The 16354-nt window shown below is 31.7% G+C and overlaps 1 protein-coding gene and 1 long non-coding RNA gene across 2 annotated transcripts in view; one reads left to right on the forward strand and one right to left on the reverse strand.

Moving 5' to 3' along the window:
• LOC122576860 (dynein beta chain, ciliary-like) overlaps positions 1 to 16354 on the forward strand; it is a 192355-nt gene that overhangs the window by 14773 nt on the left and 161228 nt on the right. The window contains exons 7-14 of the mRNA XM_043747713.1: positions 1914 to 1989; positions 2289 to 2441; positions 2588 to 2683; positions 3258 to 3604; positions 7325 to 7481; positions 10608 to 10840; positions 12504 to 12793; positions 14405 to 14553. Coding sequence (XP_043603648.1) covers positions 1914 to 1989; positions 2289 to 2441; positions 2588 to 2683; positions 3258 to 3604; positions 7325 to 7481; positions 10608 to 10840; positions 12504 to 12793; positions 14405 to 14553 — 1501 coding nt within the window. The remainder of the gene's footprint in view (positions 1 to 1913; positions 1990 to 2288; positions 2442 to 2587; positions 2684 to 3257; positions 3605 to 7324; positions 7482 to 10607; positions 10841 to 12503; positions 12794 to 14404; positions 14554 to 16354) is intronic.
• LOC122576886 lies at positions 2498 to 6445 on the reverse strand. The gene is made up of 4 exons (XR_006319932.1): positions 6139 to 6445; positions 5850 to 5979; positions 3240 to 3392; positions 2498 to 2634 (listed from the first exon to the last, which is right to left on the reverse strand). It is a non-coding gene; the product is annotated as an uncharacterized LOC122576886 (long non-coding RNA).

The raw sequence follows: 16354 nt of genomic DNA on the forward strand, positions 1-16354 counted from the left end.
TGCACTCAACGCGGTTTGAGCGTTGGCCGAAATAACCTTTTTTATTACTGAATGTTAATGTACAAAAAATATATAAAAATATAACACTATTTATGTTATATAAATATAATATGAATATACGCGAAGAGCAATGGAATTTGTATACGTGCATCCAGATGTGTAAAATATTACGTAGCTTTTTAAAAATATGGGTTATAGGGTCCCATCATGTAGGTACGCGTGTACTTGAAAAATAACGAGAGTCAGGCGAACGAAATTTTATAATTGATTTTCTCGAAAACGAAGCCTTGTATCAAAAATTGCTACTGTACATTTTCGACTTACTTTTGCATCAGGAATCAGCCCCTTCCGGCTTGTACCACAATTTTCAGTACACCCTGTATATATATATATCGGGTCGTCGTTATAATAAGGGTTAGGGGCGTGTAATGAATCTTCACTGGAATTATCCATCGTCGTTATACAATCGAAGTAACGTTTATTAACACAAGTGTGGATGTTACAGAATTGACAAGCAACCGCGATGATTAGACACTAGTGACAATGATCTTAGGTTCGATAGCGAATCCGCGGTCAACGAGATAGTAAATGTACTTTCCTCTCAAAATCTAAGTCTGACTCTTTGTTAAAAAAAACGTGAAGTATTCACTGATCGTAAAGACGTTGCTCTTTCTGGCTGATGAGATCGCACGAGAGAGTGTTCCTCTCCGTCGCGGTGATGCTGCAGAGGAAAACTATGATGGGGTGTGTCTAAAGGCACGAGATCATCGGATTCGTCGAGGAAAACCTTCGTTCGGAAAGTGAGGGAAATGGACCTTGCTGTTAATTGGTTAATTTCTATGTTGGAGGTTAGAGAAGGCTGCTAATCGCCCTTGAGAGAAAGTTGCTAGCGGGAAGCGTCGTTCGTGAGAAAAGCAGATTTCCCATATCTTCCCATAGTAGGTGGTAGATTCAAGGACTGTTAGGATAAAGACTGTTTGTCCGTTTGAAGGACCTTAGTTAACAAAATCCTAAGATTTATAGCGGGTCCTCAGGCTAGCTGAACATGTACTGTGAAGATGCATCGACATCTGGCAGTCATCTTGCCCGAAGAATAGGGTCTGTGTGTGGCGAGCCACCAGACAGAAACCGTTGGAATGTTTACTGTCGATTGCCGCTACAACTATTTCTTTTTAAGGAGAGCTATACAATTACTCCATACCTCTGTTAGGTAAAAACGTTCATCCCTTGACCTACATTCGACGACTGGTTGTCATTTCGAGCCCAAGCTCAGTATCACAATTTCGGACAATTATAATCGGATTAAATCATAAAGACCAAAGTATTGGGAATATTCCCAAGAATTCCAAAGGGAAGACTCCTTTCATCCTTTTTTCCTTCGAAAAAATATGGCCCAATAATTAGATATCCGATTATGCCAGCGCAGACGTGATAAAGCGCACGCGTATCGAACGAAAATTCAAAGTCGATTTTCTCGAAAACAAAGCCTCAAACGAAAAATTTTTATTCTATATTTTCGACTTCTTTTTTCGTGTAGAATCACCCCCTTTCCGCTTGTACCACCAGTTACCAACCACCCTGTATATAACGCTAGAGCGACTGATTCATTCGTTAACGCCCAGTCCAAACCGCTGTATCTTAAATCACGTAATTTCAACAGTATATTTCTTCTATGACTCTAAAAGGGTAAAAAGGGTAACATTCTTTTAAAGGATGCTCATATTCCATGCATTGCTAAAGTGGAGCACGTGAAATTCGACTTTTTTAATAATTTAGATATTAAAAAATAAACGATTTATAACATTTAATATTCATCTAAACATGGCTACTTTTTTAAATTTTTGCAACATTAAAACAACACTTTATGCAACATTTGATAAGAATTTAACAATCATTTATTATCATCTTCGCAGTATTTGTTACATTCTCGACGAAACTGATCCCGAGGGCGAAATATTTCCTTCGTTTGAGATTCAGATGTGTCTGGAGGTGAGTATTTCCACAGATGTGACTATGTCGAACTATTTGAAAACACTCGATTTTTTAAACTATATATCTTTACCTTTTATGTGAAAAAAAATGGTTAAGAAGACATGAAATCTAGACACGACCTTAATATGTTACTAACATAAATTAAGATATCAAAAACTTTTACAATACCAAATTATATGTTGCAATTTTCTATTTTTATAATAAAACGTAAAATTTTTATTGTTAAATGAAGTACCTGCATGTACCTAATGCAACAATTTTTTAACCATTCTCTCTGCTGGTTTATATGTTGATAGAACCCTAGTATTGTTTTCCGACCGCCAGTGGAATTAGATGATCCGGAAGGTTTCTATGCTTTCTTCGAGTCACTTTTACTTGAAATGATGAAAATGGGTACCCTCATACCACGCGTTGATCCTGAGTTGCATGAAGGTCGAGAAAATTACGCGGTATATTATTTATTACTGATATTTCTAACTAGCATATTGACAGACCGCTGTTTTTACAATTTTCAATAGAACAATTTTTGATAATATTAATAGTCGACTAATTTTTCGTTCGATACAAACTACTAATTGTATTTTCATCGTCGAAGCTCGACGTTGCCGAAGAGGAAGGCATCGTGTTTATGTTGGAAGAAACCTGCAATCGAGCAAAACTGGCCTTAACAGAAGTGAAAGGACATGTACATGTAATTATCTGGACTTGAGTTTAACATTTTCGAACGTGTCATTTCATAAATATTGCCGTATTTCTTATTTCTCTTATTTCAACTATTGAAATGCAATTTATTTATTTAAGAAACCAGCCCGGACGAATATATTTTAATTGTTTGTTGTCTTGCATTTTCTGAGATGTCACTGTGATCTTGAGTTTTTGCACGTTTTTGAATTGAAGACGAGTTACTTTTGACGAATTCTCGTTTCGTTTTGGGTTTCAAGGTCAACTGAAGGTCAGCTTATTCCAGCTCCTTGAATTGGTCTTCTTATACAACGGAGTATCTAAGAAATATGAGGTTAAAAATAATTGTTAAAAAAACTTAGTCAACTTGATATCTCAGAAAACATAAAGCATCAAAAAATCAAAATATATTCATCCAATCGGTCTCCCCAAGTACAACAAGTTTCATTTCAAACATTTTTTGCTAAAGTCAATAAATAACGAGCTATATCAAGTGATAGTTTTCACTGATTCACCATGTATATTCTGACATAACCTCAAATAATTAATAACGAGAAGTTACTGACTCAAATTATTATCCACAGGTATACGAAATCTACTCGTGGCTGTGGACAGACGATAAACAGGAATATTTAACCTATTTTTTGAGATTTTCTCAATACGTAAGTCCCGAGCAAAGGGAAATGATCGAACATCATCCAGAGTTTATCCCAGATAATCTGAAAGAGAAGAAACCAGATTTAGCGGACTTCAAGCGGGAAATAGATTATTTTATGTCTCTGTACAACCAGTGCGATCAACTGCAAAATGAGCAAACCTTTTGTCGATGGTTGAAACTTGACATAAAACCTTTCAAGCAGACGCTCTTGAACATAATTTGCAAATGGGCTAACGTGTTGAAGGAGTATCTGGTCAACCGAATAACCACACAGTAATTAAATTTTTAAAATTTCTATTAAATTTAACCTTCATTTGATATTGCAAGATTTTTATGATCGAAATTCTTCTGATCGATACTTTTCAAGGTTCTATGTTGTTTCGAGAAAGTATGTTGATATTTTATTAGAATTACTATTGGGAATTTATATTTATATTTATATTATATTTATGAGCATTTATAAAATTATAGAATTAATCTAGCAAGACACAGATTTGAAAGTACACACAAAAAAGTGAGTACAGTATCTTTTAAAAGTTTCATAGACGCTCTTGTGCATTTGTTGATTGAACCGAAAGGCTCAACTTGATCAGCAATATTATTCCTATAATTCCAGATTCTGGTGATATGACGATAAATGGAGTTGATAAATCTGAGATATTAAAAATTCTACACGCAGACGGGCGTGTTGAGTAAATGACGTATTCCTTCATTGAAATTAATTAATCGAAATAAGGAGGACCAGTCTGCTAAGTTATTTATAATTTTGAAAAGAAATAAAATGTCAACTAACTTTCTCTAATCCTCGCGTGTTAGAAGGTTGAGTCTATAGAATATGTAGCGTTGTAGTTTTAACCAAAATTGTAAATAAGAAAGCGATAGGGATCGTGGTACAAAACGTAGGAATCTGTGTTGTGATCTTTCAATAAGCCGAAGATATTTACTGAAGAGAAACCTAAGGAACATGAAACAAAACATAGGAATTTTTGTTGTGATCTTTCAATAAGCTGTGCATATCGACTGAAGAGAAGCATACATAAAACGTATGAATTTTTGTTATAATCTTTCAGTAAGTTGAAGATAATATCAGCAAATATACTGAAGAGAAGCCTAAGGAACGTGATACAAAATGTAGGAATCTGACGTGTGATCTTTCAATAAGCTGAAGATATTTGCTGAAGAGAAGCCTATGGAGCATGATACAAAATGAAGAAATTTTTGTTAGAATCTTTCAATAAGCTGAAGATATTTGCTGAAGAGAAGCCTATGGAACATGATACAAAACGTAGAAATCTATGTTGTGATCTTTCAATAAGTTGAAGATATTTGCTGAAGAGAAGCCTATGGAACATGATACAAAACAAAGAAATTTTTGTTACAATCTTTCAGTAAGCTGAAGATATTTGCTGAAGAGAAGCCTATGGAGCATGATACAAAATGAAGAAATTTTTGTTAGAATCCTTCAATAAGCTGAAGATATTTGCTAAAGAGAAGCCTAAGGAACGTGATACAAAATGTAGGAATCTGAGGTGTGATCTTTGAATAAGCTGAAGATATTTTCTGAAGAGAAGCCTATGGAGCATGATACAAAATGAAGAAATTTTTGTTACAATCTTTCAGTAAGCTGAAGATATTTGCCGAAGAGAAGCCTAAGGAACGTGATGCAAAATGTAGGTATCTGAGGTGTGATCTTTCAATAAGATGAAGATATTTACTGAAGAGAAGCCTATAGAACATGATACAAAACGTGGGAATCCATGTTGTGATCTTTCAATAAGAACATTGTCATGCAGTAATCAAATTCTTCTCGTTTAAAATTACAATTTTAAACATCAATTAAAAACGTTGCAATCGAAGTTGTTCTAAACGATACTTTTCAAAGTTCCATGCTATTCCGGAAAAGAATTGCGACATTTTATTAGATTTACGATTGTTTACTAGGAAACTAATGAAGCACTGGTATTCTACGTATATTTAATGACTCGTGACATTAATGCAAATAGTTTTGGTCAGGAGTATCAATACTGAACACTTATTACGAAATGTAAACATGTTTTCTTCAATACCCTATAATTTAATCCACGTCTAATGAGAAATATCTATTTTAAATCATTTTGACACCGCTAACATTTCGACTACGATTTTCCAGAAATTATTTTCGTTTGCAGTTTCAGTTGGACGCATAAGCAAGTGAAACATAAATCTGAATGGCATATTTGCATTCGTGACGCGAATAAACTGCACAAGTTTTATATACGAAAGATTATTTTGGCTAGCTCGAAAGTTATTATGCCATGCTATTATTTTTACATTAAAGAATCATTAAGCTATCGTCTAAATATAATATTGCGCCGTATAGTATGCAAATCTCGCTTAAGCAGGATTGTCATTAGTAAAAACAATAGTCGTACAGAATAGAGCATAATATTTATATTGAACAAATAATGATTAGTATTTAAACGGCATAAAAAGAATCATCCATTAGAATATTTTATTTTATTTTTGGAAATGAACTAACTGATCTAACAGCAAAAATTGCATCCACTGAAGAACCATATCAGCTTCCCATATAGAACACGTCATAGTGTCGACAATAATCTTAAGAATATGCTTACATGGATGCCTTTCCAACAAAAGGTTATCAACTTCTGCAAAGAAATTAAGATATTAGACAGAATTTGATAAGCCAGCGAATATAGAAATAATCGCTAATGATCTTGACTGTCGATGCAACTTTAAATAAAATCAATAATATTAACAATAATAATAATATTTTATTTTACTAGGATTAAAATTGTGTAATTTACTTATTCTTAAATATAATTTATTTTCTTCTCCATTTCCCACTTCATACGTTTGAGAATATTAGCATATCGGTATAATGTTAAGAAGAATGTTCCTCTAACAGCCCACTTTTCATGTTCTCTTCCCATTGGACATTTGGAATGCAATTAAATATTATTGACACATCCGAGTAATCTATAAAAGGGAGTTCTATGAATGCGAATCACATGTTGACCTCTAACTGCAAATAGAGCCGATTTCTCTGAAACCACAATCCTAACGTTCGCTGTTGGCACTAATCCTGTATATTTGTGCAACTGAATAGTAAACTGAGTATTTGGCTCGGAATCACTGTTCCGGGAAACTATCAAAGTACCTATTGCGCGCGCAACCAATGTAAACAATTCAAGTGAAACTGATCATATATCTATTACTGGAATAACACGTTGACTTGATATAATTTTAGGCTCGCCTATTGCCCTTTCATTTCATGCTTAATGTATTGTTCCATTAAACAACTTCTAACGTAATAACAACATTTACCTGTACTGTTGAACATTTTCTGATTCTAGTAGAGACTTAGCTATAGAATATACCAGAAACTTGTCATCGATATTCGATCTTTAAACGAACAACGTTGCCATATTGGAGATAGGTTGGGGTTAGGTTGCAGAAGCATATTTAATTTCCGCGCGTAATTATGAATTTTTATCTTTCTTATTCGTTTAATTTTATACGATATGATAAGTAAACACTGTTTATATTGGACCTATAATAATTAGTGTCACGATATATAAGTAATGATGTATTGGGTTACCCGGAAAGTTCGTTTCGATTTTTCAGGAATTTGGTCTATATGAAAGGTCATGCCAAAAAACCTAAAAGGTTATGGAACGATGGAATATTCAAGTTGTCTGAAAGATAGAGAAAGCTTGTGGAATAAAATGACACCTATATAATTCAGTAAATGTATATTGAATCGAAATGTGAATCGGAACGAACTTTCCGAGTTACTCAATATGATAATTCTATATTATACAGATTCTCTACGTACATATACATTTATAGATCTATAGATCTATAGATCTGTAAATGTTCTATATATATAGAATTACTATACACACATAACCTTTTTTTCCGCTCGATATAAAATGTCAGAGAACAAAAAATTACTTTAACAATTGGAATTTTGCTTCACGTTCATTTTAGATTGGAGAATTTAGCAGAATTTTTGAAAGCAGCAATGGAAAATTTCTCGCGTCCCATACACGAAGATGACTATGACGCACTTCTAGAAACTATATACTATTTAAAGGAAGTCAGGGATCGTCAATACGAAATTGAAGACATGTTTGATCCAATTAAGGTAATACTCGTAACAAAAGTTTCCATAATAAATAATAAATATAGAGCATTAGTATTTTAATTATTCGAACTAATCAAACGCATACGCTGTTGGAATAATCAAATAATTTTGTTGAGATTTCGGAAGCGTGTAACGGACCGATAAACTGAGAAACCGTTTTGGGGAAAATCGCGAAAAGAAAACAAGTGTTTTCGTTCTTTTACTTTTTTATTTCCACTTATTTGTTTGTCTTATCGTCTCTCTAAATCTTTAAGTACTTTATTTAATTTTGAAAATGTACACTAGCGCGCGGAATTATTTTTAGACGATGACGAGTATACTTGACAAAAGCAGAGAAAGTGCACTGGTATGAAAATAAATTGACATAAATTACAACAATGATAACGAAACTATCACATGACAATTACAAAAATTACACATTTTTCTAGTTACGTTTCTTTGAGAAATCCATTGTTTGTTTACAGATTCGTTAATATTATTTAAATTAATTATAATTTATTATTATTTCATATTATTTAATATATTAATATTTGATATATTATTTAAATTAATTATTAATATATAAATTGAATTTGAAGTCAGGTTAATTCATAAAGAATACAGATGATCAATATTTGACATTACAAATATATTTATACTAAATAATCAAATATTTGGAAAAATCAGAAATGAAAGAATTCAATTTGTTTTTAAAGAAGAGAATGGTATTCTTTAAAACAAAGAGCTACACCTAATGCTATCTCATAAATATTCATATTATTTTATTGAATTATGTATGATCCATCTTCTTCTATTACTACAAAATGCATCATACATAATTCAATAAAATAATATGATCCAAAAAATGTTGTGCACTCTATTATTTCCTTATAGAACGAAAAATTCTTTTGGGACAACCTAATACAATGTTCCATATATCAGTCGATTCATTAAAAATCATTTCACGTTAGCTGTGTTCGTTGCCGCTAGGCCGCTGGATATAATAGTCCTAACTTATATAACCTAACCTATAATCCACTGATTTTCCTTTTTTATTTATACTTATATATTTATATACTTATATACATATATACACATGTATATTATTTATATAATATATCAAAAATGATTACCTGATCGATGAGTAATCGTAATTTAAATGTAATTAAATTTTTTTATAATATTTTGGAAACTAAGTGGGGCGGAAAGTTACGTGAATGTACAGTAAGAAAATATTTAGAATGTTGATCTTGGCTACATATTATGTGTATATGGTCATTGAAATCGATGTCCTCTATTTTGCATATAATAACCAAAATTAATATTAAATAACAAAAATCTTTCAATAAGAGTCTAACAATTTCTATTCTAATTTCTATTCATCTATTTGTTATTTTCCACTCTTCCTCACAAGCAACAAAATTTCTCATTAATCGATGTTCAAATAATCGATTGTTCCTTCATTCAATGTATTTTGATAATCGAGATTCGACTGTAGTACGGCACATTTTGCGTGTGCGACCAGCAAAATGGACTTTAATAAAGGTGTGCATAATTTTCTAACTACTTTCCTAGCTTGCTTGATAATTACAGAAACTTCTTGGCTGTTTAACAAATCTGCAACAGCTAGTTGCAAAGTATGAGCCGCACACCTGATTGTTTTAACTGTGCAATGTGACGTTGCTTCGTTGTTTATTCTTTCATTACAATTTTTATTGTGTTGTTCTGAATTTATCAAAACATCTGCTATTCTGATTCTGTAATATCTATATCTTCGATATTTCCATCGTCTTTATCGTCATTGTCATCGTCTTCTTTGCTTAAATTTTTCATTGTTTTTAACAAATTTGTTATATAATAGTTCTCAAATATTCGGTAGTGTGGCTCGTAGAAAGTTCAACAACTGCTAATGTGCGAACATGCAGTTTATCATCTTCCATAAATTGTGTGTTAATACCGAGAAACGATCTGCCCATGCAAGTTGCTGCATCCACCTTTAAGCATATTAATTTGCCTTTTACTTTCTCTGTAATTTTTCTCCTTACTTCAATTGCCTGCTCAATAAGAGCATCACGCACTTTATGTGAATTTATTTTTTCTTTTTGGAAATTTATTATCCGAATTATATCTCTAAACGCGTCGTTATCTATCAGGGAGAGTGGCCTGCCATGTATTGTGATTAATCTGACGCATGCCTCCACTACATCTCGTTTTACTTTTTGTAACCTGCCTTACCGGTATCATCAAAATTATTTGACCTGCATCTTGTGTTGTGTCTTTCTTTTTCTAACATTACGGTTGTAAATTCATTTGAATGGGAAACTTCCAAATGTTTTTGCAGTTTTGTCGAATAATCCTACAAATTTATATTTTTAAAATTAAAATTAATATTAATATTAATATTAAAATTAAAGTTATAGTAAAAGAATATATAGCTAAAGTAAAAAAGAGATAGATTACATAGAGATCTCGAAAACGCTTCCACCTAGACAAATCTGGTGGTCATCATACGACGTTCTGCCTCAAACAGAATAAGTTTTATTTGAAACGCTTCTTTCAATAATGTATAGTTTAGGAGCAATTTGTGTAGATCGATTGAAATGGGACACCCTGTATTTAAGACCGCTTATTCACGCTGTATACTAATTTTTCAAATCGGACATTTACAAATCGGAATCTTTAACTATGACAATCGCGATAGTAATGTCTCATTACAATGCATAAACGAAATTTAGTTCAATACACATAATATATTTACACACACACACACCACAAATTATCACAATATTTTATCACAAATTATGTGGCAAGTATCTAAACACTCTCGTCAGCTACTGTATATATTGTATCAAGATACAATATATGAATGACAAACACAATTTTAGGCAATTAATTAAGTAGCCTGAATGTATTGTAGTATTTGTGGTTTGTATTATTATACTTTCGAAGATTACAGGCAAAGATGGACTGATATGTGATATCAATAATATTATTTAATAGGAATATCATTCCAAACATGCCGATATAATACTCTGTCGGTTTGCTCACAAAACACTCTGTGATTAGGGTTAGGTTGGGGTTAGCTCTGTGATTGAATACTGTGTCGTTGTATACATTCTGGAATTAAATTAATCAAATATTTTTCAGAAAACAATAGAACTGCTACAAAGCTACAACGTGTATTTAGACGAGAAAATTTTTAATTGGCTCGCAGAATTGCCCGTTAATTGGGAAACATTGAAAAAGATGGCTGCTCAAGTGAAACATATCGTTCAGCCTTTGATGACTCGTCAAATCGATCTTTTGAAGAAGAGGCTAAGCTATTATAACTTTAAACAACACCGTTTCCTGAACGAATTCCATGAACAAGATGTTTTCAAGTAAGCTAAAAATAGTATTGAAAGTATTTTTATAAAATAATTTTATGAAATTTTTCATTTTGTCTAAAAGTTACTTCTAATTTATTTCTCGGATATTATTCCAAATGGCACCGGTGGCCAAACAGGACGAAATTTTGTGGGTATTATTTACATGAAACAATAGACTTGAGATGTAAAATCTTAGGTTTGGGAGATCATGCGTTCCGAAAATCCCTATACATACAGGATGCGGCCAAATAATATGTTTATTTCTCAGCCATATATTTGTATCAGTTATATCCACATTGTTATACTAATTGTCTACATTGTTATACTAATAGTAGTGAAGATATTATATAAGGACCTGTATCTTCCAAACGCACGACTTCCCGAAGCTAATTTTTTAAGTTTTAGATCTACCATTTGATGCCATGATATCCGTCAAATTTTTCGTCTTTATCGACCATCGCTATCTTTAATGTACAGCCTATTTTTCATATTATTTTACAATTCTTTTTACATTTTCTACCATTGGCATTAAAATATTATTCTTAAAAATTTATTGAAATATTCCTTTAGACAGTTATTCAATTGTTTTAATATACAGAGTATCCCATGCAATTAGAGCAAACTCTATGTTGAAAACGCTCAGAGATAAACAAAAGTCCTATACGCTAAAATCAAATGATATCATGTGTTATTTTAAAAATAATGTTATATATTTTTACCTTTATATATTGGTATGTGCAAAAAACGTAATTCTATCTTTTCTTTTAAATAGAACTTAATAGTTTTGATTATTATAGTCTTGTGACATACTTATCTACTCGTCTGTAATTCTCGTGTAAGTAGAATGCGGATTTTTATGCATTTATGATAAGATTCCTGGAGAAGTGTCCTGAACGCATATAATATGCAAAGATATATAAAATATCCCCAGTACAGCACTCGTTATAATATTTAGTATGTGAAAAACTTTTCTACCTAGGTTCCATTTTTTCAATTATCTGCACAAAAAACTGAATATGAATATACATATTCGGATATATTACATGGCTACGAATTTGTTTATTTATGTGCCATACTTGAATTAATTTTAAATTATTTCTAATTCTGGACACATGCATGACAGAGCGAGACACGACGCTGAAACAGATATGTGGTTATGTATTTATCTACACATATTATATGTATACCTGAACACTATCGTATAACTTGTTTACAATTAGTTACATGAGTCACCCTGTTCTTTTTATATATATATTGGTATCAACCGCAATGCTATGAAGTTAAAGCTATTTCAGTAAAACCTATTATCAGAAGCTGTGATTTCATTTAAAAAAGAGGATGAAACCCAATGAATTTCAAATAACCTTCAAAGTAACATGAAACAAAAAATTTGGTTGCTCCATCATATTTGCTATTTTAAGTAGTATACATTTTATCTTGAATACTTCATCATACTTTTAATAATAACGGAAATGTTTAAATGTTTTCTTTTGTTTTGTACTATATCTTTTAATTATCTACGTAATAACCTCTATGCGAAATAGAAAAACATGTCGGTAATATAGGAATCTTGTTAATAGCAAACGTAATGTGCTATTGATAAATTTATAAAAGTCTCAAATACTTTTCTAAATATTATGATTTAGTGTGAAACAGCTGAGTATTGTATTTATAGCCCAGATTGTGAAAATCATTATGAAAAATTAAACGAAATACATGAAGAGGTTTTTAAATTCCTGAGCGAAGAAAGAGATCTACGCGATCAAATTGTCATTTTTGAGCAGGAATTGCCTGAATTTAAAATGACGAAACAGATACAAAAGGAGATGCAGTTTTTGAAAACTTTGTGGGATTATGTGAATGTCATTACAACTTCTCTGAACGAGTGGAAGAAAACCACGTGGAAGAAACTAGATATCGAATGGATGGATCAAGAATGCAAAAAAATTCTCAGAGAATTAAGACGTAAGGAGAAGCTCTTTTCTTTTACTTACCACATCTCTCTCGGTAATAAAAAGTTATCAAATTTAATTTTTCGAACTTTTCATCAAACAGCTTTAGGCTTTTTTATATGAATTTTTCTAATAGCAATATTTCTATTCGGCATCAAAAATTTTTTTTTTATAATAACATATAGTGGTGAAAAAAAGTATTTGTACATCTGCATTTGTATATTAATTAATTAGATCCAACTATATCAAATTTTGTATTATTCAGTAGTAGTTGCATATGATTTCCAAAATTTGATACTATGCAAATAAAATGTAGTTTAGCTTCTGTCGATATATATTCTTATTTAGTTGGAGAAACTTTAAGAGCATATAGTACTCATTAAAATAAGCAAAAAATGTTAATAAACATGAGTCCAAAAACTATTAGTTTCGGAATTATGAGATGTTTTTGTCAGTAAGGCATTACCTCTAAATACAGTTGCCATTTATAAAATCACTAATCTGGTATAAATACTATTAAAATTCTAAACTTTTCCGCCTGAAACCCGAACACTTCTAACTACTCTTTAAGCTAGGTACGATATCCTAAGATAAATACAAACGTTTATGAATTATAGATTGTAATCGGATAGCACTGCGGTTACATTTTAACTGCTTCTAATTCATCTCATGCGAACGCAACATTTGAAAGCTTAGAAAAACAAATGGCAATTGCTATCTAGAATATTAATATAGATTTAACACATGGTCGTATATAGAGGTTTGAAAACTCCTGTAGTCAGGGTAGTCAGGACAAAAACATTTTTACATTGTTCACCACACACAGAACACTCATGTCGAGTAGTCAAAACAGTTTAGTAGAGTAATATGTGGTAGAAGTAACCAAGTGAATCTTTTTATATTTTTTATAATATTTTATATTTTATAATACTTTATAAGTATACATTATTTATTCATAAACAGTTCTATTTATGGTGAAACATCGTTTTAGAGGACACAAAATTATGGTCTTGTGTTTTCCATTGTTTTGACTACTCTACAGCAACGTCGTTGGCAGATTGGAGAAACAAAAATCGCCGCATAACCGTGACATACCCCACCACGAGAGTTTCAGAACTTGTAACATGATTCGACGCATGTCAAATCATCGGACGTAACGCACACATAGCACGATAACACGGATCATCGACAGAGATTGACGTTTGGACAGCAAGCGATCGGATGACGGAAAACACAGACGGAAATCCTAGTGGCAATCTTTACAGGATATGTCCCACGTTCATTTCAACATACACTTCAGCACGTTTAATTACGTCATAAAAGTACTCGCATGTCGACCTCCTGCATTTTTCTTATCTCTTGATAACAGTTTTCAATTCGTTGTTTAACTCATTTAAACCAAATAACTGATGTACTGTACACTATACTTTTATACAGTAAATATAACTCAGAAATTAATGATTTTTGGATCCATGTTTATTAAAACATTTTCTTTGTCTTGACAAGTACTACATGCTCCTCAACTTTTTTGCACACCATGCATTTGACTTCTGTATTTATAAATATAAAATAGAAAGTTTTCCTACATTGTTTATTGCGAGATTTCGCAAATTTCATTTGACAGAACTAGACAAAGACGTGCGTCATTGGGAATTGTACACTAATATTGAAGCACAAATAAGGAACATGATGGCATCATTGAGAGCGGTCTCAGAATTGCAGAATCCAGCAATTAGAGACAGGCATTGGAGAGAATTAATGGCTGAAACGAAGGTAATTTCGTTTTTAGGTTTTATTACTTAGGTAAACTCAATTTCTATTTCTAAATTGTTGCAAGTTAATTGTTGTGTTAATTAATAAGTATTCCGCTTGCACTTAAACGCATTGAATCCAAGCTAGATCCCTAGTTAATTAGGCCAAGTCTTGGTTAGGCCTTGATTACAGACATTATATGAAAGCTATGCAGTATTTAATATGAAACGAACCGAAAACTTGACAGATAATTATTAAATATCAACGACAAGGAGATAACCTAACCTATAAAAATTAAATGTGCGTATTATAAATATAATGAAAATATGAAAAATATAATAGTAGCAATATTGATAAATTACAAATAGAAATAGCATTACATAATAATAATAATAGAAAATTAAATGAAAATAATAATATTGATAATGCAGTGGCAATGTCTAATTGATATTACCTACATTAATTTTAATTTAAATGTTATATCATTCCTGCAAGCTATTTCTAAAGTGCAAGAATTCTCTTACCTCTTTAAATATCTAGAATCAAATATTATTGCATAATTGGCTCGGAGTCAAATTGGCTCGTAATAACGCCAAAAGTTACGTGTTTCTTCTTAGAAGTTACGTCCGTGTATTTATCCTTTTTATATTCTGTTTTATTTATATCTACCAATATATTATCATATTTTATGAGTGATGTATTTATATAATAGTTATTCTTTTTTATATATACAGTATATACTGTTTGACTCAAGCCGCTCAAATATTTCGAGAAACATGAATAAAAATGTTACAGAGAAAAATTGCATGATATCGATGGGAATATACTATACCTTTGTGACCTTTAGACCTTCTGTGAAGGTGACATTAGATTCCTCAATAGATACCTCCATTTTTTATTGCATATTCTTGTAATCTGACATTCCGACGTTTTCAAAACTTTATAAACTTGTGTCTTGTACACCATCTGGTATTAACAGATGAAATTTCAAATTCGGTATATTGCCGGCATTAGCGTCACTCAATGTATACCACGGGAACACATAAAGATATCCTTCATAATGCTGTTTTCTAATGTTACCAAAACAGTCAGTCGGTTGTGAGTAGTTACCTTTAGATTAGGTAATTCCTTGTATTACACTGTCGAGCTTCAAAGTTGCAACATCGAAACAAAGTAAATTTTATTTAAAACACTTGTTTGACTAATATATGCTTTAGGGTTTGTGTAGATCGATAAAAATGAGACACTCTGTATTTGTTCCTAGTATTTCGATTAGGATGAAAACTACAATCAGTTATACAGGGTATAATCGAAAATCATGATAGAAGACGAAGGGGCTTAATTCTCTTGTAGAAGTAAATCAAAAATGTACACTCATAATTTTTTATACAATACTTTTTTCGAGAAAATCTACAATGAAGTTTCATCAAGTATACGTGCACTTGGGAGATAATAACGACAGTCGGTTAAATAGGTTTCTTCGTACTTAGGTACTTTGTTCGGTAGTACAAGCCGAATAGGGGCGACTCTCCTGTAAAGTCGAAAATATAGAACAATTTTTGATATTAATCTGTTATAAAATTTCAGCATATCAGGAAACATAACCTCTTGGTTCTAAGACACCTTATCATTTATTTGTATGTGTATAAGAGAATGATATAATGTATGGTAATAGTCGTGTAATGTCAAACCATTTTTTCTTCTTGACGTTTAAAGTAGATTATTAGAAATAGATTATTTAAAAAGAGTAAAAAAGATTGGAAAAATAAAAGAGAGGCCAACACCACACGGAGTTCCCAAGCGGTCACCCATCTAAGTACTA

The sequence above is a fragment of the Bombus pyrosoma genome, linkage group LG17, assembly GCF_014825855.1.
Source record: "Bombus pyrosoma isolate SC7728 linkage group LG17, ASM1482585v1, whole genome shotgun sequence".
Lineage (NCBI taxonomy): Eukaryota > Metazoa > Arthropoda > Insecta > Hymenoptera > Apidae > Bombus > Bombus pyrosoma.